The 25,558-nt window shown below is 39.3% G+C and overlaps 1 protein-coding gene and 1 long non-coding RNA gene across 4 annotated transcripts in view; one reads left to right on the top strand and one right to left on the bottom strand.

Moving 5' to 3' along the window:
• gpcpd1.L (glycerophosphocholine phosphodiesterase 1 L homeolog) overlaps positions 1-25,558 on the bottom strand; it is a 51,706-nt gene that overhangs the window by 25,572 nt on the left and 576 nt on the right. The window contains exons 2-5 of one of the 3 annotated variants that reach the window (XM_041562339.1): positions 24,108-24,245; positions 15,939-16,032; positions 2,500-2,590; positions 1,828-1,912 (exon numbers count right to left, since the gene is read on the bottom strand). In XM_041562339.1, the coding sequence (XP_041418273.1) occupies positions 1,828-1,912; positions 2,500-2,590; positions 15,939-15,993 (231 nt within the window). In that variant the 5' untranslated portion in view covers positions 15,994-16,032; positions 24,108-24,245. 3 annotated transcript variants of the gene reach the window in all.
• Positions 16,015-25,558, top strand: part of LOC121393594 — a 57,942-nt gene continuing 48,398 nt past the window's right edge. Inside the window, exon 1 of the long non-coding RNA XR_005961174.1 lies at positions 16,015-16,114. This is a non-coding gene — a long non-coding RNA (uncharacterized LOC121393594). The remainder of the gene's footprint in view (positions 16,115-25,558) is intronic.

The following is a 25,558-nucleotide window of genomic DNA, read 5'->3' as shown; positions in this document are numbered from 1 at the left end:
AAATGTTTAAAACTGATTTCCTTTTTTTTTGTAATAATAAAACAGTCGCTTGTACTTGATCCCAACTAAGATATAATTAATCCTTATTGGAAGCAAAAGTAGCCTATTGGTTTTGTAGTAGACTTAAAGGATCTTTCTGTAATTTGGATCATCATACCTTATCTGGAAACCCCCAGGTCCCGAGCATTCTGGGTACAAGGTCCCATACCTGTACATTTTAACATTTTGCCTTCTTCTGTTTAATGGGATAAAGTAATAATCGTTAGCAGCTGTAATTTTCTTTACCTCCTGAAATATTTCATAAAAATTAGGCCAATTTCCAGGATAATGATGGTCAAAGGTGTTTTTTTTTATTTTTATTTTATTTCTTCTGGTTTGATGAAGGAATGCAGGAACAATTAGCAACAGGCACAGCCAAATGGACAAAGAAATGGCAACAGCTCCAATAGGCTATGGGGCCTAATAGCTGCAGGACAAATGTAAACCACTTGTAATCTCCAAAATCCTTCACAGAAATTCACTGATATAAACTAATTTAAAGATGAAGGGACATGAAGCCGATTTAAGAAAAACAAGGATTTGCAAACAATATATAAAATTTGATTTCATCCTTAATATATAATGTATAAAGTGTAAGGTCAATGCTAAACATGTGCATAGATGCAGATTTTCATATGTTTCCATATTTATATTTTATGTATGTGAGTAGAACAACTCTACTGTAGTCCTCGTGCAATGCTCACTCTTTAGACTTTAAAAGAACAGTGTCATCTATTTATTCTCATTAGGCAATTTTCTTCTAATGAAATTTAAAGGAACAGTTACACCACATTTTTAAATACTTACTCCACCCCCCACCCCCCCAGAATAGCCATAGCTTCTCTTTTGTGTTGTCTTTGTATGATTGTAAAAATCCAAGGGGAAGTAAGCCTTACCTATAATAATAGGTAAGGCTTACTTCCCCTTGGATTTTTTTAAATCTTCATCTTGAATTTGAGATTCAAATTGCCCCATAGGAGAAAGGCAATGGCAGCTTGAATTCCTCTGAGCTCTGAACCGGAAGTCAGCACAGATGACCTAAAGCACCTAAGTCTGCAGCTTAAACATTTGCTCACCCCAAAGCTGTCTAAAGGAACAGATACATACATTTAAGCTGTTAACACTGAAAAAAGCTTAGGTGCTTTAGGGTAAGGCCACATGAGGAGATCCCCGAACTGCCTCAGCGTTTTCCCCCATAGGCTAGAATGAAAAGTCGCCTGCGCTAATGCACACGCGGCGATGAGTTTTCTATAGTCACTTGAAGTTGCCTCAAAAGACGAGGCGATTAGTCGCCAGGCGACAAAATCTCCCCGAATTTCCTCGTGTGGACTAGCCCTTAAGTTAGTGGTGTGAAGCTGACTCCGGTTCATGGCTCAGAGGAATTCAAGCCTCCATCACCTTTTCTCCTTTCTCCCGTTGGGCATTTTGAATGTCCAATGTGAAAAACGCCAAGGGGAAGTAAGCCTTACCTATTATTATAGCTATTCTGGGGGGGGGAAGGAGTATTTAAAAAATGTGGTGTTACTGGTTCTTTAAGGAGAATGCACCAATAGCAGAAAGGAGAATGGCATAATAAAGAAACTCGCCTTTACATATACAGCCTCACACTTTATTGCCTTTTAACAGTGAAGACATTACGCATAGAACTTATTCTGGTAAATCATGTCATTAAGTGCTTGTGTGAGTTATAGTGAGGGCCACCTTCAGCTAAGCCAAAAGCAATATAAAGTAAAAATATACAGTACTATCTGGTTAATTGCCAGTAAATTAAAAAACACATACACATACCTTTGGTTCCAGAAAGCAACCTTTAAAATATCGATATTGCAATGGGATTCCTATAGGTAGCTGAACGCATGTTTTCCAAAGGTTACTGTTTAGAAAGGACACAGAATGAAAATACATATATACGTATGTAATAAATACAAATTGCCATGTAAATAATAGAAACCAGAAGCCTTTATTTAGACACTTTTAGTAACAAAGTTTTTACAAAATATGCAGAAGCTGACGCGCCCCGACAAGGCAGTGTCCATGCGTCAGTCCTAACCCCACAAAGATAAGATTCGCTTTTTTAACCTAGTTAGAACTGACGCGTGGACACTGCCTTGTCGGGGCGCGTCAGCTGATGCATATTTTGTAAAAACTTTGTTACTAAAAGTCTCTCTTTTTACTAAATGTTCCCTTTAAGTTGTGCAAAAATAGGTTTTCCCTGGGGGCTATTGATTGGAGTTCTGGGGTTTAGTAAAGTCTTTATATATAAATATATATTGGAAGTGGACTTGAAAATTCTCCATCAGCTCTTGTAGTCATAAACTGATGACACCGTTGCAGTTGGCACCTATGAAATATATATTCAATTGTGTGGGGAAACAAATGGAGGTGCTATTTATATAAAAAGTATAAAGGACAATGGTAAGTTACAAGTTAAGTTATTGCATTTTGTATATACCCACTTACCAATCATTATCATCAGGCTGTAGGATTACTGCATTTTGGGGTTTCCACAAACCCAGAACATCGCTGTTCCCGCACAGGGCAACGACCTCCCCTGTAAAGACAAGATCATATTTAACGTATGGGATTCAGTGCAATCATACAAAGACAACACAAAAAAGAAATTAAAGTCCTGCCAAGAAAACGTGATCGTTTCACATCAAGCGAATTATTCAGAATGCTGGGAAACGTTGGACTTTAAGGTGCTCCATGTCAGGATTAATGAAACCACACAAAACAGTAATCCGAGACTTGCTTTTACTTTCCCACTCAAATGGAGGCATTGTAATTGTAGTAATGTAGCATTCCATATGTTCCATACACGAGTATTTACATTTAGCTCATTTGGTCCAGTGTTTGGCCAGTCATTATCAGATGTAAAGCACATAAACAGAAACACAAACAATAGGCACTTAATCACGGGCTTAATCATGAGCCCACAATGATGTACCTATTGGGCACAAAACACGCAGGGCCTATGGCGATGTATCTTTTTTAACTTTATCAATAAAATATTATTTTTACTTCTATATTTTCCTCCCTGTGGATCCCACTCAGTGCTAGATGGCCCATTTATTTGTATCTGCTCAACATCAGTTTAATGCTGCTGGAGCTGAGGGTCTGGAGCTGGAGCACTTGGACCATTGAATCCATTTGGTGACTTGTCTACTTGGGTTGTTTGTGGCACCTCTTTTCTCTTTGTCCAGTCATTATCTGCCCATTCAAGTAATGATCACATTGGTTCTTAAAGGGATTCTGTCATGATTTTTATGTCGTTTTTATTTCTAAATTCCACTGCAAATAATTGACTGTACAATATAAAATGTCATTCCTGAACCAGCAAGTGTATTTAGTTGTAATATTGGTGTGTAGCTGCATCTCAGCTCATTTTGCCTGGTCATGTGATTTCAGAAAGAGCCAGCACTTTAGGATGGAACTGCTTTCTGGCAGGCTGTTGTTTCTCCTACTCAATGTAACTGAATGAGTCTCAGTGGGACCTGGATTTTACTATTGAATGTTGTTCTTATATCTACCAGGCAGCTGTTATCTTGTGTTAGGGAGCTGCTATCTGGTTACCTTCCCATTGTTCTGTTGTTTGGCTGCTGGGGGGTGATATCAGTCCAACTTGCAGTACAGCAGTAAAGAGTGACTGAAGTTTATCAGAGCACAAGTCACATGACTGGGGGCAGCTGGGAAACTGACAATATGTCTAGCCCCATGTCAGATTTCAAAATTAAATGTAAAAAAATCTCGTTGCTCTTTTGAGAAATGGATTTCAGTGCGGAATTCTGCTGGAGCAGCACTATTAACTGATGGGTTTTGAAACATTTTCCCATGAAAGTATCCCTTTAAATACGGGCTTAGCTGCAGAAGGACTCGATATGGTCCCATACATGCAGCCAAAGTGGCAATAGGTCTGCCCAGCTTCATTTACTTTTTGGCACAAAACAACTGCAACTTAGCACAAAGGTAACGCCAGGCACAGTACAAAAGCAATTATGATCAGTCAGTTCCCTTAAAGGAGAAGGAAACCTAGTCGGTGCAAACCCCCCCCTCCCGTGTGTTGCCCACCCTCCCCCCTGGCCTACCCGTCCCACTGGGCAAATGCCCCTAACTTGTTACTTACCCTTCTGCGCAGGTCCAGTCCAGGGAGTTCACAAACGACATCTTCTTCCACGCGATCTTCTTCCTGCTTTGACCGGCGTTTTGGCGCATGCGCAGTAGGAGCATTTCGCCGGTACGATCTACTGCGCATGTGCCAAAAGTCACGAAGTTTTCCGATTTCACTTTGTGACTTTTGGCGCATGCGCAGTAGATCGTACCGGTGAAATGCTCCTACTGTGCATGCGCCGGTCAAAGCAGGAAGAAGATCGCGTGGAAGAAGATGTCGTCTGTGAACTCCCTGGACTGGACCTGCGCAGAAGGGTAAGTAACAAGTTAGGGGCATTTGCCCAGCGGGACGGGTAGGCCAGGGGGGAGGAGGGAGGGTGGGCAACACACAGGAGGGGGGAGGGTTTTTGCACCAACTAGGTTTCCTTCCCCTTTAAACTCAAATAATGTCTCTTTTCTCTTGGTCGTTAAAGCCCAAAGACTCCTTGTACCACAACTTGGATGAGACTCAGAAGACAGGAGCGTGACTGGCTGAGTAATAGAAGGTAAAGCTGGCAGATCTGAAGCAGAACTGAGATAAAATGAAGAGGAAGGCCAGTATCATAAATATGCAATAGAATACAGAGAACAGCAGCTCTGAACCAAGTCAACCTTTCCACTTACAGCTTTACACACAGCTCTCCCTTTCCAACACACACACTGGTTTTATATTTATACACCGAGATCCACTAGATCAGAGGCCACAGCTGAAATAGCACAAAGTAAGCAGTGACACGGGCTCTAAAACTAAATGGAATGAGTGGAAGGGCAACTGAAGTGTTGGATCGGCTCGAGTTCAGCAAAGTCAAGTCACTGGTATGAGAAGGCTTGGACGGCGGCCATGGCTGTGACTGGCACATTGTATAAACTGGAGTAAGTGTCACTGGAGTAAATGTTTTTCTCATCAATCCCATCAGTCAATCCATCAGCACAAAAGCTGCCCCACGCTACGTCTCTCCCCATTCCCAGGATCCCGTGCTTGGGGAATTGTAGTTATACAACTACACAAACAGCACAAACATTCATCCCTGGTTTTCTATTAAAGGTGATCCCACTGTGGCTGACATTAGTCACTCCTGAGTCACACAAGTCAATATAAAGGGTATAAAGACCCTACCATACAACTTTTAAGGTTCTGTCCAGAAGAGAAATCGGAGCAATTTTAACCCTTTCACTGCCAGCCAACTTGGCCAACTTGGAACTTCTATTGCCAGACCGTTTTTGAACATTTTTTGCTCTTTCACTTTCGGGGACTTTCCTGAAGGGGGGGGGGGGGGTCTTTTAGTTTACCCATGAGAACAAGGTATCATTTTTTTTCAGGACAACCTAAGCTTTCAAAATATGCTAGAATTTTGTTGTAATTCACTCCTGAAAAAAGATATAGGCTTCTAAGTGTATAAAAAACAAAAAAAACAAAAAACACAGTTTCACATGATAGAAACGCATCTATCAGAAGCATAATTTATTTTAAGCACGAGAACATGGCAGATTTGGAAAGTTCTGTGTCTCCTGAACACGCAAATACCAAATATATAAAGTTTTATGGAGATTTCTCACTCACTAAAGATCAAAAACTTCGAAGCAGTAAACTACCAAACTTCCAAAGCTTCGCTCCACAAAACTGCATACATCTGATTTCAAGGCCAAACATTCCACTACCAGAAGGTTTACCCTAAAAAAACTACCCCTTATTGGAAAGAACAGATTCTAACGAGTTAAAAATGGGTAAATTTATATTTGTACTCCAAACTACCAAGTTGCAATTCTTTCCTAAAGTTAGCAGTTTTTATAAAAATATGTTACATTTTTGAAAAATGACCTCAGTGCCCAGTCTAGAGCATTGTATCTCCCACATATCATTATATACCAAGATACAACACCCCAAATATGAAAGTCTGGGGTCCGCTGAACAGTTTGTTGCCCAATATGCATAGGTGCACCTAAGTATGTGGCATATAGGGGCCCCAGAACAAAGACACCCCATACAGGGTCAGTTCTGGAATTCCAAATACTGGAAAATCAGCACATTTACAGCAGTTTTCAAGGGGCAAAAGTACAAAAATGTATGTTCACCCCAGAAAACCATATACTTTTGGAAAGTACACATTCTGACGAATCTAATATAGGTATGCATGTGTTTCTACTCCAAAGTAACAAGCCGCAAAGCTTTCCTACATTTGGCAATTTTTATGACATTTCCGAAAATCACCTCAATATTACAACTCTGAAGCATCGTATTTCCAACATATCATTATATACCAAGAAAAAACACCCGTAATAAGAAATCCCAGGGTCCGCTGAACAGATTTATACCCAATATGCATAGGGACACCTAAGTATGTAGCGTATAGGGGCCCCAGAACTAAGACAGTTCTGCAATTCCAAATACTGCAAAATCAACACATTTACAGCATTTTTCAAGGGGCAAAAGTACAAAAATGTATGTCCACCCCAGAAAACGATATATTTTTGGAAAGTACACATTCTGCCGAATAATAAAACTTTGCTAAAGCTGTCTTACTACTCCAAAGTACCATAATGCAAAGCTACACTAAAGGCAGCGTTTTCTTATGACATTTCGCCTACAAATATTGCAGTTGGTCGCAATTATCTCACCCAATTTCTTACATTCAAATGGAAAAACACCCTAAATATTGACGTCAAGAGTCCACTGAACAGTTTGATGCCCAATATGCATAGATATACCAAAGCAGGTGGACCCCAAATAAAAACAGTGCATAACAATTTTTTCAGCTGTCAATTCACCTTCTGTGAACATAGTGCCCTGACTGCATATAATGTGCCGTAACACCCCTAACAGTACAAAGACCCCCCAAAACCATATATTTTTGGAAAGTTCACATTCTGCCGAATAAAAATTTGCTAAAACTGTCTTTCTGCTCCAAACTTACATACTGGAAAGCTACGCTAAATTCAGCGTTTTATATGATATTTCTGAAAATCGCCTAAAAATATTGTAGTTGGTCACATTTATCTCACCCAATTTCTTTCATACAATTGGAAAACATCCTAAATATTGACGCCACTGTCTACTGAACAGTTTGATGCCCAATAAGCATAGATATACCAAAGCAGGTGGGCACGTGCGGACCCCAAATGAAAATAGTGCATTAAGAATTTTCTCGGCTGTCAATTTACCTGACTGCATATAATGTGCCGTAAGACCCCCTAACAGTACAAAGACCCCCCAAAACCATATATTTTTGGAAAGTACACATTCTGACGAACACAGAATTGCTAAAAATGTGTTTATACCCCAAATGATCAGTGTAAACGATGTTAAAAAATGACATAAGGAAAAACAATGCAAAAATAAAACTGCAATAAAAATCACAAAAAAAAACAAATACAATTAGGAAAATCAACAAAATAAAATAACTGATCCGACAGCGTGGGTAGTGGTCAGAATGCTTGATCCAGTAGTTACGCTATGAAAATCTAAAGTTTTTAGCGAAATAACAAGAGGGAAACTTAGAAAATGTATACAGGGCTGTACAGCTCAAAATTGTATATGAGTATGTGCAAAACTGTGAAAAAAAAGGGTTAAAGGAGATATTCAAATTCGTAGGATTTTACTTCGAGGGTCGAATTCGAGAGTTTATTAACCCTCGATATTCGAATCCTCGATTCGTTCGATGAGATCTTTGCGTCTATGGGCAGCTTGATACAAATATTTACACATAGTTACCACCCAATATCTATAATTTATTTGCTCCAATTTGTTGTTTCAAAGGGATAATTCTCCTTATAATTTAATTTTATTATGATGCAGAACTCTAAGTCAACTAATAGGAGTACATTTTATAATGGGTTTTTGAAATATTTAACTTTTCTGACCTCCAACCCTCTGCTTGGATTTTAACTGCTATCTGGTTGCTAGGGATTGGCAGTCACAAAAGAGGTTCTGAAAAGATAAGATAAGCAAATAATTAAATTGATCTGTTTTGGTCTTTCTGTTGCCAGGAGAAAAAAAAGGAAAATTGGAACAAGCCCGTACATACATACAAAAAGTGAGTTTAAAGGAGAAGGAAAGCTAACGAGGCAGTTTATTGCCAATAGATTAGCAACAATGGTGCGAACTTTAACACTATATTTATTCTGCAGAATGCTTTACCCTACCTATGAAAACAGCTTTAGAGGCTCTCTTTGTTTGTTTAGGATAGCAGCTGCCATATTAGCTTGGTGTGACATCACTTCCTGCCTGAGTCTCTCCCTGCTCACTTATAGCTCTGGGCTCAGATTACAGCAGGGAGTGGAGGAGCAAACTGAGCATGCTCAAGCCCTAGCCCTGGAGGTTTAAACAGAAAGTCTGATACAGAAGCCCATGAGTACACAATAGAAGGAAAGAAATGTGGTGTTTCTTTTGATCAGCATTACTTTGAGGGGTTACTGGTGTATTTATATAGACCTTTCTGATGAAGCTTACTTACTTTTAGCCTTTCCTTCTCCTTTAAAGGAAAACTATACCCCCCAAACAATGTAGGTCTCTATAAAAAGATATTGAATAAAACAGCTCATATGTAAAACCCTGCTTCATGTAAATAAACCATTTTCATAATAATATACTTTTCTGGTAGTATGTGCGATTGGGTAATCATAAATAGAAAATTGCCATTTTAAAAAATAAGGGCCGCCCCCTGGGATCATAGGATTCACTGTGCACACAACAAATCAAACAAACTATACTTCTTAGGTCACATGAACCAATTAACAGACAGAGATCTGGCTTTTACTTCAACACTTCTTCCTGTTACAGTTAGAGCTGCAGTATTTCTGGTCAGGTGATCTCTGAGGCAGCACAGATAGAGTCACGAAATGGTGGCTCAAGGCAAGAGATGTAAAAGGGCAAGATTTACTTAAATATATAGACCAGTTTGGTAAGATTCTTTAATATGGCACTTAATATGATGTAAACTATCTGTTGCTTAAGTGTTCATTTTGGGGGTATAGTTTTCCTTTAAAGGTGAACTTATAACTTCGCCAGCAGCTAGTGATTTGCGGGTTGACCCAAAAACTGTGGTTGGACACCGGTTGACAGGTTCGAGTTGGAATTTAACTTGCTGCTCTCCTGCACCCCACTATAGGGCATTGGCACATGGGGAGACTGTACCCCTCCAGGCTCTCTCTAATTAATGACTCTAGCACAGGCATTTCCAAAGTCAAGCCGGGGGCCAATTGCGGCCCGTTTTCAAATTTACAGTGGCCCTCAGCCTCCATCATGAAATTAATAATAATGTGGCCCCCCTGGCGCGTCGCTACTGTAGGTGCCAGTATGTGTCTATTACTAACACTTCAGCACAGGCAGCAGCATAGACCAAGTGGCAGGTCATTTCACTAATGTGCCCAAATATTGCTGATACGGCTACTTGTTTAAATGAGGTAAACGTTGTTCAAAGAATGTCAGTCTGAATGGTCGGCCCCCACACATTTTCACCTCACCAAATCTGGCCCTTGTTGCAAAAAGTTTGGACACCCCTGCTCTAGCAGCTCTCCCATTGTAGATTGACCACACTTCCGATTGGCTATTACTTGTCTCACCTTGTACAGCGTCAATTTACAGCTTTACAGCAAAGCAACTTCTATACGACTGTTCCCCTCCTCCCCCTCAGTCACAGGACAGAATGTATATGGTTTATATGGTGTCCAAGGTGCAATATCCTTTATTTGTGGCTACAGGTTAATGTCAGTAGCTGTCATATTGCTAAATGCTTATCAGTTAAAAAAAGTATTTATTAGCACTTATTTATATAGGATATAGCATGGACAGATTTGTGCGGCACCTCACAGAGCATGACATGTATCATACAGTTCTTGTTCTCACTGAAGGTCATTTATTAACACTGGGCAAATTTGCACCATGGCAGCCAATCAAATTATTGCTTTCAGCTGACTGAAAAAAGCTAATTACTGATTGGTTGCTATGGGTTACTGCCCTGGAGCAAATTTGCCCATTGTTTATAAATGAGCCCCATTGTGTCCATAGCTGTAGTAGAATTTGCCCGACCTGCAAAACTCTGGGGTAATAAAAGAATAATAATAAATAGGAATAATAAATGCTAGAGCTTTAAATAGTTTAATAAGTTTAAGCCTTTTTATAAAAATCCTTCTTCTGCCTATTTTTGGGTTTCAAATGGGGTCACTGACCCCAGCAGCCAAGAACTATAATTCAAAGGATCAAATGTTATGGTTACTGTTGCTTTTTCCTACTTATCTTTCTATTCAGGGCCTCTACTATTCATTGTCCAGTCTCACATTGATATCAGTGCCTAGGGTAAACTGAACCCTGGCAGCCAATTAGCTGCTGAAATAGCTGGAGAGCAGCTGAAGAAAAAGCACAACACATATAATATTTAAAGGAGAAGGAAATCCAGTCGGTGCAAAAACCCTCCCCCCCACCCGTTTGTTGCCCACCCTCCCCTGGCCTACCCGTCCCGCTGAGCAAATGCCCCTAACTTGTTACTTACTCTTCTGCGCAGGTCCAGTCCAGGGAGTTCACAGACGACATCTTCTTCCACGCGATCTTCTTCCTGCTTTGAACGGCGTTTTGGCGCATGCGCAGTAGGAGCATTTCACCGGTACGATCTACTACGCATGCGCCAAAAGTCACAAAATTTTCCGATTTCACTTCGTGATTTTTGGCGCATGCGCAGTAGATCGTACCGGTGAAATGCTCCTACTGCGCATGCGCCAAAACGCCGTTCAAAGCAGGAAGATCACTTGGAAGAAGATGGCGTCGGTGAACTCCGTAGACTGGACCTGCGCAGAAGGGTAAGTAACAAGTTAGGGGCATTTGTCCAGCGGGACGGGTAGGCCAGGGGGGGAGGGGAAGCAACACAGGGGAGTGGGGGAGGGTTTTTGCGCCGACTAGGTTTCCTTCTCCTTTAAGACCAACTGCTAATTATCACAATATATCACTGTCTGCATCATACTTAAAGCTCATTTCAACATGAATTACCCCTTTGAAATGACAGTATACATACCTTTAATTAGCTTGAGCAGTGGTGCAGAAGGTGCTTCTTCATAAAAGTCTATCGCTCAAATGTAATGAAAGCCACTAAGTTTGCCCAGGAGCAGTAACTCATAGCAACCAATAAGACGTTTGCTTTTAAACAGGTAACCAGTAAATGCTACCATCTGATTGGTTTGCTATGGGTTACTACTCCTGGGCAAACTTAGTGACTTTTCTTAAATAACCCCTATAAATCAAGGGATCCCTGTATTTACCAACTCTTACTTGCTGGGAAGTAGGGAGACAAATAATGGCCCTGGGGTGAGAACTGTGGCTATAGCACTATAACAGGGAGCACAAATGGTCATGAAAGCACTAACCAGAGGTGGCCAAGCACAAGTCAGAACTTGAGATTTCTTCTGAAAAACAGCCCAAAAATTGGGAAAAAAAACCTCAACAATAAGTTCATTAATAACCTATTTAGTGTTTCAGGGTTCAATCAGCAGATCTGTGTGGAGTGAGGAGAAAAGGAATGGCTGCTATTTTTGGAGTGAAGTCTGATATTGTCTCCCCGAACTGAAGGTCTGGGGCTTGAGCACCTGGACCCCCTAATAGCATTGCTAAGTTTACCTTTCTACTTACTAGTTTTTTGCAATACTGGACTTTTTTCCTCATTTTTTTCGGTGGTTTGCTCTCGAAAACTCAAATCAATAAGAGGCTTTTTTCCTACAATAACTCAATCAATTTGAGTATTCCAGTTTTTCCCGATTGCATTCATTTGAGTTTTTTTACATTCAAGTTTTTACATAAACGAGGAAACATTTGAGTTTTGAGTTTATTCAAGGTAGAAAAAACCCTCACTAACCCAACCTTTGATAAATTACCCCCTAAAAATATCTCGTTTTTATAAAAAGGTGTATTTTCCAAGTGCCCTACAGACACCCACAATGAGAAAAGCCTTGTGTGATGTCTCTACACCCCGAGCCATGATAATCACCCAAAAATCAGGGCCCCGCTTTCCCACATGGAGGCACATTAATCAATGGTTGAATTTTGAATTCATGCGAGTTTTTAAAAACTCCCCTAAACTTGAAATTCATCCAATCAAATTTGTAAAAAGATTTTTTAAAACTCGGGATGAATGTAATAGACCCAACAGCTCGAATCAAATTTGATTTGGAAAAAAAAAAAAAAAAAAAACACGAACGTCAGAAAGGCTGCAAACAAATCAAAATTGATCCCATTGACTTAAACAGCAGTTCGGCAGGTTTTAGGTAGCGAATAGTCGACTTTGAGTTTTTAAAGGGCCAGAGTATGATAAATCTCGATAATCAAATTTGAATTTTTTTTTTTTTAAAACTCGAATTGAATTTGATTTGAAAAAAAAAAACACGAACGTCAGAAAGGCTGCAAACTACTCAAAATTAATCCCATTGACTTAAACAGCAGTTCGGCAGGTTTTAGGTAGCGAATAATCAAATTTGAGTTTTTAAAGGGCCAGAGTATGATAAATCTCGAAAATCAAATTTGAATTTTTTTTTTTTTAAAACTCGAATTGAATTTGATTTGAAAAAAAAAACATGAACGTCAGAAAGGCTGCAAACTACTCAAAATTGATCCCTGGACGTCTCCCATTGACTTAAACAGCAGTTCGGCAGGTTTTAGGTAGCGAATAGTCAACTTTGAGTTTTTAAAGGGCCAGAGTATGATAAATCTCGAAAATCAAATTTGAATTTTTTTTTTTTTTAAAACTCGAATTGAATTTGATTTGAAAAAAAAACATGAACGTCAGAAAGGCTGCAAACTACTCAAAATTGATCCCTGGACGTCTCCCATTGACTTAAACAGCAGTTCGGTAGGTTTTACATAGCGAATAGTCGACTTTGAGTTTTTAAAGGGCCAGAGTATGATAAATCTCGAAAATCAAATTTGAATTTTTTTTAAAACTCGAATTGAATTTGATTTGAAAAAAAAACATGTACGTCAGAAAGGCTGCAAACTCAAAATTGATCCCTGGACGTCTCCCATTGACTTAAACAGCAGTTCGGCAGGTTTTAGGTAGCGAATAGTCGAATTGAGTTTTTAAAGGGCCAGAGTATGATAAATCTCGAAAATCAAATTTGAATTTTTTTTTTGAAACTCGAATTGAATTTGAATAACTCGGTAGTCAAATTTGACAATAAAACAAAAACTCGAAAATTTTAATGTCCGATTCAAATTTTCAATTTGACCCTTGATAAATCTGCCCCATGGTATACTGGATAACAGTTTAGCTTCATGAAATAAGTTGAGAGCAGAGCTCAAATCTATATTGTCCCATAAGTGGCACCTCAAATGTCCTGAAGCCGTAGCTCCTATTAATGGAATGCTGAGAATCAGAATAAACATTATCATGGGTACTGGCTGTTCACCCCTGGATTAGAGGCCTCGGGTTCTAGTTACACTTACTCTGCTCTTGTTTATTTGTAGGAAAGAACAGGGGTAAAATTAGCCACTTGGAACGAAGTCAGCTTGTACCACAGCATGCACTTCAGTGGCACAGAAATAGTGACTCGCTGATATCAAATCAATTGGCCAGAGATGGGGCCTCTACAGATCCATTATACTTAACATTTACTTCTCTTGCATTTAGAGCTGAACATACAATTTCTGTTGTTTACAAAATAGCTTTTAGAACTGGAATCATAAGCCAAACTATTAAGCTGCCAATCATAGTGTTGTTCACCTTTAAGTTAACTGTTAGTAGGATGTAGAGAGCGATATTCTGAGACAATTTGCAATTGGTTTTCTTTTTTATTATTATTATTATTTGTGGTTTTTGACTTATTTAGCTTTTTATTCAGCAGCTCTCCAGTTTGCAATTTTAGCAGTCTGGTTGCTAGGGTCCAAATTACCCTAGCAACCATGCATTGACCCCCATTTGAAAGCTGCAAACAACCAGAAGAAAAAAGGCAATTGAAAAGTTGCTTAGAATCAGCCATTCTATAAAATATTAAAAGTTTACTGAAAGGTGAACCGCCACTTTAAAATGAATTTAAACATTATATAAACCCAATAGGATCGTTTTGCCTCTAATAAGGATCTAAGTTGGGATCAAGAACAAGCTACTGTTTTGTTATTACAGAGAATAAGAAAATCAATTTAAAAAATGTGAGTTATTTGAGTGTATGGAAGACGGCTTTTTCCTTAATTGGGAGATTTGTGTAGTGCACTTTCACAAAAAAAAAAGCAAAATGAAATGTTAATCCCAAACAAAGATTTCAGCTATTTATCTGTTTCCAACAAAAGTTGACTGCAATATGGCGAGTGTTTCTTGACCTGTACAGTCACACCTTGAGCTTTCTATCAGTGTCTGTTTATTTATCATTACTTGTATATCAGACCTGTTTCTGCTTACGTCCTACTTCTGTGTCCTGAACGGTCGCTCTTATTTACAATTTGTGTAGAACAAAGAGCCAGATCCCCTTTAGACTAGAGGACCAGAAGTTTCAGTGGAAGCAGTAACACAGGGGGGAGGGCAGTGAGTCTGGGGAATGTTGTGATGGCAAAAATAAAAATCATCAGTCACTGGCAGGATCTTATTAGTGATCAGTCCTTGTTTAGTGACATGTATGAGGGAATGAGCCACTAACAACACCTGCACAACCACTTCATGATCATAAAACTGCCCATTATGTGAGTGTGAATGGGATAGGGACCTTACATTGTAAGCTTCACTAGCCCCGGGGACTTCTGTAAATAATGGATACGCTCTGTAAAGATCTGAAGAATATGGCAAATAAAGAATAACAAATACATGCAGCAAGTAAGTTGCAGATAAAAATTAGTCCCTGTATAAAATGTATAATTAATCAATAGAATTCTTAATGAATCAGATGAGAGTGTAGGACTGGTCAGACCAGGGTTGATAGTGAGTGTAGGACTGGTCAGACCAAGCATAAGGGAGAGTGTAGGACTGGCCAGACCAGGGGTGAGAGTGAGTGTAGGACTGGTCAAACCAAGGGTAAGAGTAGGTGTAGGACTGGCCAGACCAGGGATGAGAGTGAGTGTAGGACTGGTCAGACCAGTGTGTGTACCTACAGCTAGTTAGCTAGTGTAAGTAACATCCAGAAATATTATAGATCAAATATTGTTCCTATAAATAAAGACTATCGTATAAAATGTATGTACGGGATTAAAAGTGAGTACAATAATAATTAACTGCAGGTATGGGATCCAGAAAGCTCCCAATTATAGGAAGGCATCTCCAACAGACTTCATTTCAAATATTTAAAACGGATTTCCTTTTTCTGTGTAATAATAAAACAGTAACTTGTACTTGATCCCAACTAAGATATAATTAATCCTTATTGGAGGCAAAACCAGCCTATTGGCTTTATTTCATGTTTATATGATTTTCTAGTAGACTTAAGGTATGAAGATCCAAATTATGGAAAGATCCATTATCCGGAAAACCCCAGGTCCAGAGCATTCTGGATAACAGGTCCCATACCTGTAATAATAAAACAGTAACTTGTACTTGATCCCAACTAAGATATAATTAATCCTTATTGGAGGCTAAACCAGCCTATTGGGTTTATTTCATGTTTATATGATTTTCTAGTAGACTTAAGTTATGAAGATCCAAATTACGGAAAGATCCGTTATCTGGACAAACCCAGGTGCTGGTCATTGTGGATAAGAGGTCCCATAGCTGTAGTAGTGTTGGTGGGAGGCTGAGTGAATAGAGAGAGAGGCTGATGATGATGATGATGAGGAGGAGGAGAAGGAAAGGAGAAATTACCTGAGGAGGTTGTTGCGCGGACCTGGAAGGTGACTCGGCCGGTTGCTGACATCATCACGACTGTGTGAGACTGTGAGCGGCTTCTCGTGGTTCCCTAGAGACAGAGGGAGTTGAGTGAGATTATTGAGGAGGAGACCAGTAGTAGAAGCTGCAGCCGGTGTCAGGCGAGTAACAGTGTGAGTGAGACTATAATTACGTGTATATATATATGTATTTATATACAATTTGTCTTTCCCTCCTCCCCTCAGCTCATGACCTGCCTCAGTCTCAGTCTCAGTCTATAAAGGAGACGATGTTGTTGTGGTTGTTGCTGCCGCCGCCATGCGGACACGAAGGGGTTAAAGCATCGCCGAAGCGCCCGCAGCTGGTTCAGTCCGGCTCTAGCGCAATGACGTCACTGGGTACCGCTCTCATGACGTCATCTCGGCGGCGGCGTTTTTGCGTCACTGGTTCTCCGGTGCGTTTAGAATTCAAATTCCTTCCCGGTCACCTCCCCGTATGTCTGTTACTCGGAAACGTTCAGCTCCAGCGGGTGTGTGAGTTACGCGCGCTCGCTGTCGGCAAATCACCTCCCAATCGTGTAGGTGAGGGGAATCCTGGGAATTGAAGTTCCTTCGCGCTCACAGACACCAGCCGAGTGCGCCAGCGGGACTACAACTCCCAGGTGCCCCGGCGCTGCTTGTGGAGTAGAAGGAACAGTATTCGCTGTTGCTGTGCAATTCGTGGGGTTTTGGCGGCTTCTTGTCAACAACAGCTGCACTTCCGCATGTCTGGCACCGGCCCAGCGACTCTGACTCGTGTGACGTGACAGTCCTTGGCCAGAGAGGCAGCGGGGGAGGAGGTCACGCAAGGACGGACTGTTCCTGGAAACCCGCGGCTCTGGCCTGTCACACTCACTCTCTGACGTCACACACTGCGGCTACACCATCTCTTTATAGGGGGGCTTCACTTTCACCTTCACTTTCACTATGTTATACAATGGCTAATGGTTATATATGAGGAAAACACTGGCTCACTGCCTCTTCAACTAAAACATATACTGCTTATTCAGCCATTCAAACTAAATGAAGGTCCTGCAGTACATAAGCTGCCTGACGCGTTTCACCCCTTAAAGGGATACTGTCATGGGGGAAAAAAAAATTCCAACATGAATCAGTTAATAGTGCTGCTTCTGCAGAATTCTGCACTGAAATCCATTTCTCAAAAGAGCAAACAGATATTTTTATATTCAATTTTGAAATCTGACATGGGGCTAGACATATTGTCAATTTCCCAGCTGCCCCAAGTCAATCCAAATTTGCATAGGGAAATCGCGTGACTTTTTGTTACAAAACAAGGAAGTAAAAAGTGTTTTCCCTTTCCCACCCCTAATTTACATATGCAAATTAGGATTCAGTTCAGTATTCCGCCGAATCTTTCGAGATGGATTCGGGGGTTCGGCCGAATCCTAAATAGTGGATTCGGTGCATCCCTAGTTTTTTAATTATTTACCTCCTTCTTCTGACTCTTTCCAGCTTTCAAATAGGAGTCACTGACCCCATCTAAAAACAAATGCTCTGTAAGGCTACAAATGTATTGTTATTGTTACTTTTTATTCCTCATCTTTCTATTCAGGCCTCTCCTATTCATATTTCCAGTCTCTTATTCAAATCAATGCATGGTTGCTAGGGGAATTCAGATCTTAGTAACCAGACGGCTGAAATTGCAAACAGCAGAGCTGCTGAATAAAAAGCTAAATAAGTCAAAAACCACAAATAATAAAAAATGAAAACCAATTGCAAATTGTCTCAGAATATCCCTCTCTATATTATACTGACAGTTAAAGGTGAACAACCCCTGTGATTTTGTCTTGTCATGTTGATCCAGTCCTGGATTTTATTTTGCCTAAATTCCTCTTCACTCTATAAAAGACCTGGAGTGGATCATTAGTTCCCTCTGACAGGGGATTGGTCGACGTCTCTCCATTAACATGTCGTATAAAGAAATCAGAGGATCCCCTGAACATGCTGGAGGCATTAATTTCATGGGGGGGCCCGAGAGGCCTCCAGAGGGACAGCATTGCTTGTATGTATTCTGCAATGCTGCACAGTAGCTCATGTATATATATATATATATATATATATATATATATATATATATATATATATATATATATATATATATATATATATAATACACAAAAGCCATGAATATCCTGTAAATTATATCCTTATAAACGGTGAGTAGTGATGTCATCAGTTATAAACGGTCAGTAGTGATGTCATTTCTGTCACATGACTTACTAAAATTTGTGTATTATAATAAATAAAGTACCCCCAGTTGTAAAATATGAGGATATTAGAAGTTACCTCGGAGTATGTTGAAATCAATCACATTATTTAACAAAAACCGGAGTGCTGGTGCAAGGACCTCCATCCTCTTATCTCAGAATATCACTCTCTATACCAGTGATCCCCAACCAAAGGCTTGTGAGTAACATGTTGCTCCCCAACTCCTTCGATGTTGCTCCCAGTGGCCTGAAAAGCAGGTGATTATTTTTGAATTCCAGACTTGAGGCAAGTTTTGGTTGATTAAAAACCAGGTGTACTGCCAAACAGAGCCTCAATGTAGGCTGCCAGTCCACATAGGGGCTACCAAATGGCCAATCACAGCACTTATTTGGCACCCCAAAAACATTTTTCATTTCTGTGTTGCTCCCCAACTCCTTTTAATTCTGAATGTTGCTCACGGGTTCAAAAGGTTGGGGATCCCTGCTCTACATCATACAAAAGATTATCTCAAAATGAACAACCCCTTTAATCTTTATTGGAACTGTATTGTGTATTTATTTCTATTTATTATTGTGTGAATGTGTGTTTGTTCTACTGATTTATTGTTCTGCTGCACAGTGCTTTATTCTCAAGTAGGGCTATATAAATACAATTATACATAGGGTTTCCAGTAGGGATGTGCGGGCCGGCCCGAAAACCTGTGGGACCCCAGAGTTTACCTGCACCTCCTGCACCAAATCTTTGGGTCGCAGGAAGGAATGGGTCAAACTCTTCTCTTGTTCTCCCTGCCCACGACCTAGCACTGCCAGTTTCCAGCGCCTAAATTTATAGATTTAAACTTAAAGGGATACTGACATGGGAAAAAACATTTTTTTCAAAATGAATCAGTTAATAGTGATGCTCCAGCAGAATCCTGCACTGAAATCCATTTCTCAAAAGAGCAAACAGATTTTTTTATATTCAATTTTGAAATCTGACATGGGGCTAGACATTTTGTCAGTTTCCCAGCTGCCCCCAGTCATGTGACTTGTGCTCTGATAAACTTCAGTCACTCTTAACTGCTGTACTGCAAGTTGGAGTCATATCACCCCCTCCCTTCCCCCCCCCTTCCCCCCCCTAAATAAACCAAACACAATTGCAAAACCTAAAAGAACTTCTATATGAATGGAAGCTTACATATAGCTGTAGGCAATAGACTTGCAGGGCACAATATATTTATATATATATTTATAGGACTCATCTTGAAGAGTGATTTATCTGGGGTAATTTATAAGGGGCATTTAGTGAGCAATGCTGTGAGTGTATTTCACTGCTGGTGTCAGTATGTTATGTATGTAAATCTCATGTATGGTATGTATGTAAATCTCTTGTATGGTATGTATGTATATCTCATGTATGGTATGTATGTAAATCTCTTGTATGTTATGTATAGGGATGTCGCCCTAATTTGCGCAAACATTGACCGTTCGCGTCCGCCGAATGTTCGCGAACGTCGCGCGACGTTCGCCAATTTGGGTTCGCCTTAGCTGGTGCTTATTTTTGCCCTCTCACCCCAGAGCAGCAGATACATGGCAGCCAATCAGGAAGCTCTCCCTCCTGGACCACCCCCTGGACCACTCCCCTTCCATATATAAACTGAAGCCCTGCAGCGTTTTTTCATTCTGCCTGTGTGTGCTTGGAAGAGCTAGTGTAGGGAGAGAGCTGCTAGTGATTTCAGGGACAGTTGATAGTAACTTTGCTGGCTAGTAATCTACTTGATACTGCTCTGTATTGTAGGGACAGAACTCTGCAGGGATTTGAGGGACATTTTAGGTTAGTTAGCTTTGCTGACTAGTAATCTACCTTCTACTGCAGTGCTCTGTATGTAGCTGCTGTGGGCACTGATCTCTTCTGATCTCATCTGCTGACTGCTGTAATAACCCAATAGTCCTTGTAAGGACTGCTTTTATTTTCTTTTTTGTTGTTTTACTTTGCTACTATAAGAGCCCAGTGCTATTAGTCTAGCTGTGTTGGGGAGTGGGACTGGTGTGCTGCTCCTCCTAGTAGTTCACCACTACCAGCACCAACCATAGTCAAAATTGTTACAAAGTATCTTATTTGCACCTGTTAGCTGTTCTGAGCTCTCTGCCAAAAGCTAATTAAGTTAGAAACTGTTTTTTTTCTGGCTGTTCAGTTCAGAGAAAAGAGGGACTGGTGTGCTGCTCCTCCTAGTAGTTCACCACTACCAGCACCAACCAGAGTCAAAATTGTTACAAAGTATCTTATTTGCACCTGTTATCTGTTCTGAGCTCTCTGCCAAAAGCCAATTAAGTTAGAAACTGGTTTTTTTCTGGCTGTTCAGTGCAGAGAAAAGAGGGACTTTCCAGTACAAAAGAGGGACAGGGGGTTGAGTGGTCAAAAGAGGGACAGTTGGGAGGTATGCAAGTGCCACCTAGCTGTGTGAGCTTTTTCACATTCTGTCTAAATAACAATAATAATTCCGTGTCCGTAAACATCACCTGAGTGATGTTTTTACAGCAGCAATAATATATTCCGTATCCACTACTGTATACGTTGCCCTTGCAGGCATTGTTTGCCCAGTCTTTAACCAAGTGCCACCTAGCTGTGTGAGCTTTTTCACATTCCGTGTCCAGAAACATCACCTGAGTGACGTAGTGTGATTTCTGCCCTTTACAGCACAAAACGCAGCGCTGTGTCAACAATGTATTTTTCAGATACATTTTTGCCCTTGATCCCCCTCTGGCATGCCACTGTCCATGTCGTTGCACCCTTTAAACAACTTTAAAATCATTTTTCTGGCCAGAAATGTCTTTTTTAGCTTTTAAAATTCGCCTTCCCATTGAAGTCTATGGGGTTCGCGACGTTCGCGAACCATTCGCATTTTTGACGCAAGTTCGCGAATATGTTCGCGAACATTTTTTCCGCCGTTCGCTACATCCCTAGTTATGTATGTATATCTCTTGTATGTTATTTATGTATATCTCTTGCCACATCTTTCTCAAAAATACATTTCAGGCCCTTACAGCGACAGTAATGTTCACATAACAATAATATCTATGCTATTGTTATATATATATATAATGTATATACTGTTTTATTCTAGGACTCCCTTCCAGTAACTCGCAGGCTGAGAAACTACAACAAACACCAACAAATGGCGGCTGATTTAAAGGGAGGTTCAGCTTTAAATTAACTTTTAGTATGTTATAAATGGCTAATTATAAGCAACTTTTCAGTTGGCCTTCATTTTTTCTTTTTTATAGTTTTTGAATTATTTGCCTTTTTCATCTGACTTTTTCCAGCTTCTCAAATGAGAGTCACTGACCCCATCTAAAAAACAAATGCTCTGTAAGGCTACACATTTGTTATCGCTACTTTTTATTCCTCATCTTTCTATTCAGGCCTCTCCTATTCATATTCCAGTCTCTTATCGCTAGGGGAATTTAGACCCTAGCAACCAGATTGCTGAAATTACAAACTGGAGAGCTGCTGAATAAAAAGTGAACTGAAAAGCCACAAATTATTAAAAAACAAAACCCAATTGCAAATTGTCTCAGAATTTCACTCTCTACATCCTACTAACAGTTTATTTAAAGGCAAACAATCCCTTTAATGTGACCATATGTAGAACCCTGCCTCGGAGGGATGCAATCTACCACTTACCCCATTGGGTCGAAATCTTATAGTGTAGATTATAAAACTAGCCTGGATAGCCTCTCTTATAATACATTCAGATATGAAGATGGAGAATTGGGTGGTTAGTAATTACAGCCCAGGTCAGGCACTGTCATGTTGCACCCTGTTCCAGGATCTAAAAGGTTAAATTCATAGGATTATTCTATGTGGGAGATTAACCAAATCTGTAGTCACAATGTAGTAATTATATTTCCACGTAGTTATGCAAAGTGTTTTCTGGATTGCCAGTTTAATCAGGTTTCTGGAGCAGAACAGGCAAATGCTTCGAATAGTTTTTTTCCTTAAAGGGACAGTGACGCCTTTATAAAATCACTGTGGTGTTTTTTTTCTAGTGTCTGATTTGTTTGGGAGAACTTTTTGCTAGAAATCCCAAGTCCCTGCACTTATATATATATATATGTATGTATGTATGTATGTATGTATGTATGTATCTATCTATCTATCTATCTATCTATCTATCTATAGATATATAGATATACAGTATATAAATAATACACAAAAGCCATGAATATCTTGTAAATTATATCCTTATAAACGGTGAGTTCTGATGTCATCAGTTATAAACGGTGCGTTCTGATGTCATTTCTGTCACATGACTCACTGAAATTTGTGTATTTATATATATATATATATATATATATATATATATATACTTATACTTTATTCACTATAAATATATATATATATATATATATATATATATATATATATACTTATACTTTATTCACTATAAATATATATATATATATATATGTATATGTATATATATATATATATATATATATATATATATATATATATATATATATATATATATATATATAGTGAATAAAGTACCCCCTATTGTAAAATATGAGGATATTAGAAGTCACCAAGGAGTTTCTTGACCTGTATAAAAGTACGAGGCCGAAGGCCGAGTGTTTTTATACAGGTCATGGAGCTCCAAAGTAACTTCTAATATCCTTATATTTTGCAACAGGGGGAACTTTATTTATTATAATACACACGTTTTAGTGAGTCATGTGACAGAAATGACATCAGAACTCACCATTGATAAGGATATAATTTACAAGATATTGATAGTTTTTGTGTATTATAAGGATATAATTTACAAGATATTCATGGCTTTTGTGTAGTATATATATATATATATATATATATATATATATATATATATATATATATATATATATATATATAATTCAATCAAGAAAAACCAGCACCAGGGGACTTCAAGTATGCAAAAAAAATTGTATTTAAAACATATGTATCACCGACGTTTCGGTCCCTGTTGGGACCTTTTTCAAGGTACAAATACATATAAAAATGTCCATTAAATAGAGAACACACCCCCCTCATGTGATCGTGTCTGTGACATCATGTGCATTATTAACCCCTTGTAAGGCTGAATAACAGCAATAGTGAAATATAAAATTGCTAAAATTCCTCTGTAAATAAGCAGTCATAAAATTACGTATAGTGTACAGTTTCAAATTTAGGTTAAAACTCAATTTAAAACCTTGTGTTAACACATTTAAAAACATCACAGATGGATACTTTAGACCGATATTTATCTCTAATCTGTTATGTAACTATGTGAAAGTAACAATATTAACTTTAGATACAATCTATACAACATAAATAACTCCAATCAAAAAAATTTTTTTTAGAGATAAGATTGTAACACTGTTTCCTCAACCCTTCATTGAGAGACATTATCTTTTGTTCAGAAAGCCATTTAACTGTAGTGTAGAGTTCAGTCCTTTAGGGGAAACACATCCCAATTCGAAAGTCCAAAATGCCTCCCTTTGTAGCAGCAACTGATCCACATCTCCTCCCCTACGTGGTATTCTCACACAGTCTATAGGCATGCATTTGAATGAGGCAATGGGATGGTGTGCGTTTAGCCAGTGTTGTGCCAATGGTTGCTTAGAGATATCCTGCTTCATCTTTTTACTGGCATAATTAGGATCTAATGCTGCCCGTATAGTGGAACGGTGCATGCTAATTCTATCCTTCAATTGTCTTGTGGTTTTTCCACAGTACAACATCCCACATGGACATTTAATAATGTACACAACATTTTGGGACTGACATGTTAGTCTCTGCCGAATATTATAAGATTTGCCATTATGTGGATAGTAAAATTTATCACCTAAAATAAGTGTATTGCACATCACGCAATTGTTGCATTTGTACACACCTGGTTTGAGCAAACTGCCTCCTGTTGACTGTGTATATTTACTTGCTGGATCAGCTGGTGACAGTATTTCTTTCAAATTTCTGTTTCATTTGTGCCCAAAACGTAGTTTCCTATTCACTAGTTTGGACATCTCCGGATCTGTGTTAATCAAAGGCCAAAACTGTGTAAGAGATTTTTTAACCAGTGAGGTACTAGGTCCATATGTACACATATAGAACAAATCATTTTTAGCTTTATCTCCAGGTTTAGTGTCTTTCTGGAGTAAGGTAGCCCTGTCCAAAGAAAGGGCCCATTCCTTGGTCTGGGATATAAGCAGTTCCGGATAGCCTCGTTCCAAAAATCGTTTGGACATTGCCTCAAGTTCATTTCTCCGTTCCTCCATCTCACTTGTTATCCTTACAACCCGGAGCATTTGTGATCTTGGTAGTGAGTGGATTAGGTGCCTAGGGTGACTGCTGTTATATATATATATATATATATATATATATATATATATATATATATATATATATATATATATATATATATATATATATATAGACTACAACTTGGAATTCTACAATAATGCAAGTGCCAGGCAGCACGAAAATGTGATCTAGAGGTGCAGGGAGTAGGGGCTGGGAGTATGCACCATTGCCATAGAAAGGAGTGTGTGAGATGGAGGTGCAGGGAGTATGCACCATAGGAAGGAGTGTGTGAGATAGAGGTGTAAGCTCTTCAGGATAGGGACCTAATTTCTACCATGTACTGCAATTCCTATCACTTCCCATATTTATTCTCATTGTCTGTGTAGTAGCAGTTTGTAGGGAGTTGGGTTATTGTTTGCATCTTTAACAGCTCAATTGAATATATTGGTGCTTTATTACTTAGGAGTGGTTACCTGCACTGTGGGTTATGCCCAGGGTCTGCTGCACAAATTGCACATTATTGTGAGTTGGCTGCAGTGTATACAGTTGGATATGTTGCCACCTAGTGGTATTTAATAAGATCTGCCTCTAAACTAAAACCATTCGTCTCCCTGTGGCCTGGCTGTGCATTCATAAAGTCGTATTTGTCCCTGTTCCTTGGGCAACTGAAGCAGCATGGGCTAAACAAAGTCCATAGTTTTGCTCAGACATTAGTGACCCCTAAATCGATACCCCCCCCCATAATAACGAACAATCAGTGACTTTTTAAATCAGAACCACAGGCAGACATCAGATTGGGGCCCATGTATCTGTCTCAGGGCAGTGCAGTGTATTAATCCTTCATTCAGGACTAACTATTCATTTATTTATTCATTACTTCACGTTAATTATTATTATTATTAACATGTATTTATAGAGCACCAACAGATTGAGTGGCGCAGTAATAGCAAAATGTACCTGCAGGTGGCACAGTTGCATAAGGCAAAGTGAGATTTATGGCTTCATTTGGTTGACAGAACCTGATATTGGTTCATCTATGCACGA

The sequence above is a fragment of the Xenopus laevis genome, chromosome 5L (assembly GCF_017654675.1).
Source record: "Xenopus laevis strain J_2021 chromosome 5L, Xenopus_laevis_v10.1, whole genome shotgun sequence".
Taxonomy (NCBI): domain Eukaryota; kingdom Metazoa; phylum Chordata; class Amphibia; order Anura; family Pipidae; genus Xenopus; species Xenopus laevis.
The sequence above is the reverse complement of the archived record's forward strand: the minus strand, read 5'-3'. Positions and strand labels throughout refer to the sequence as shown.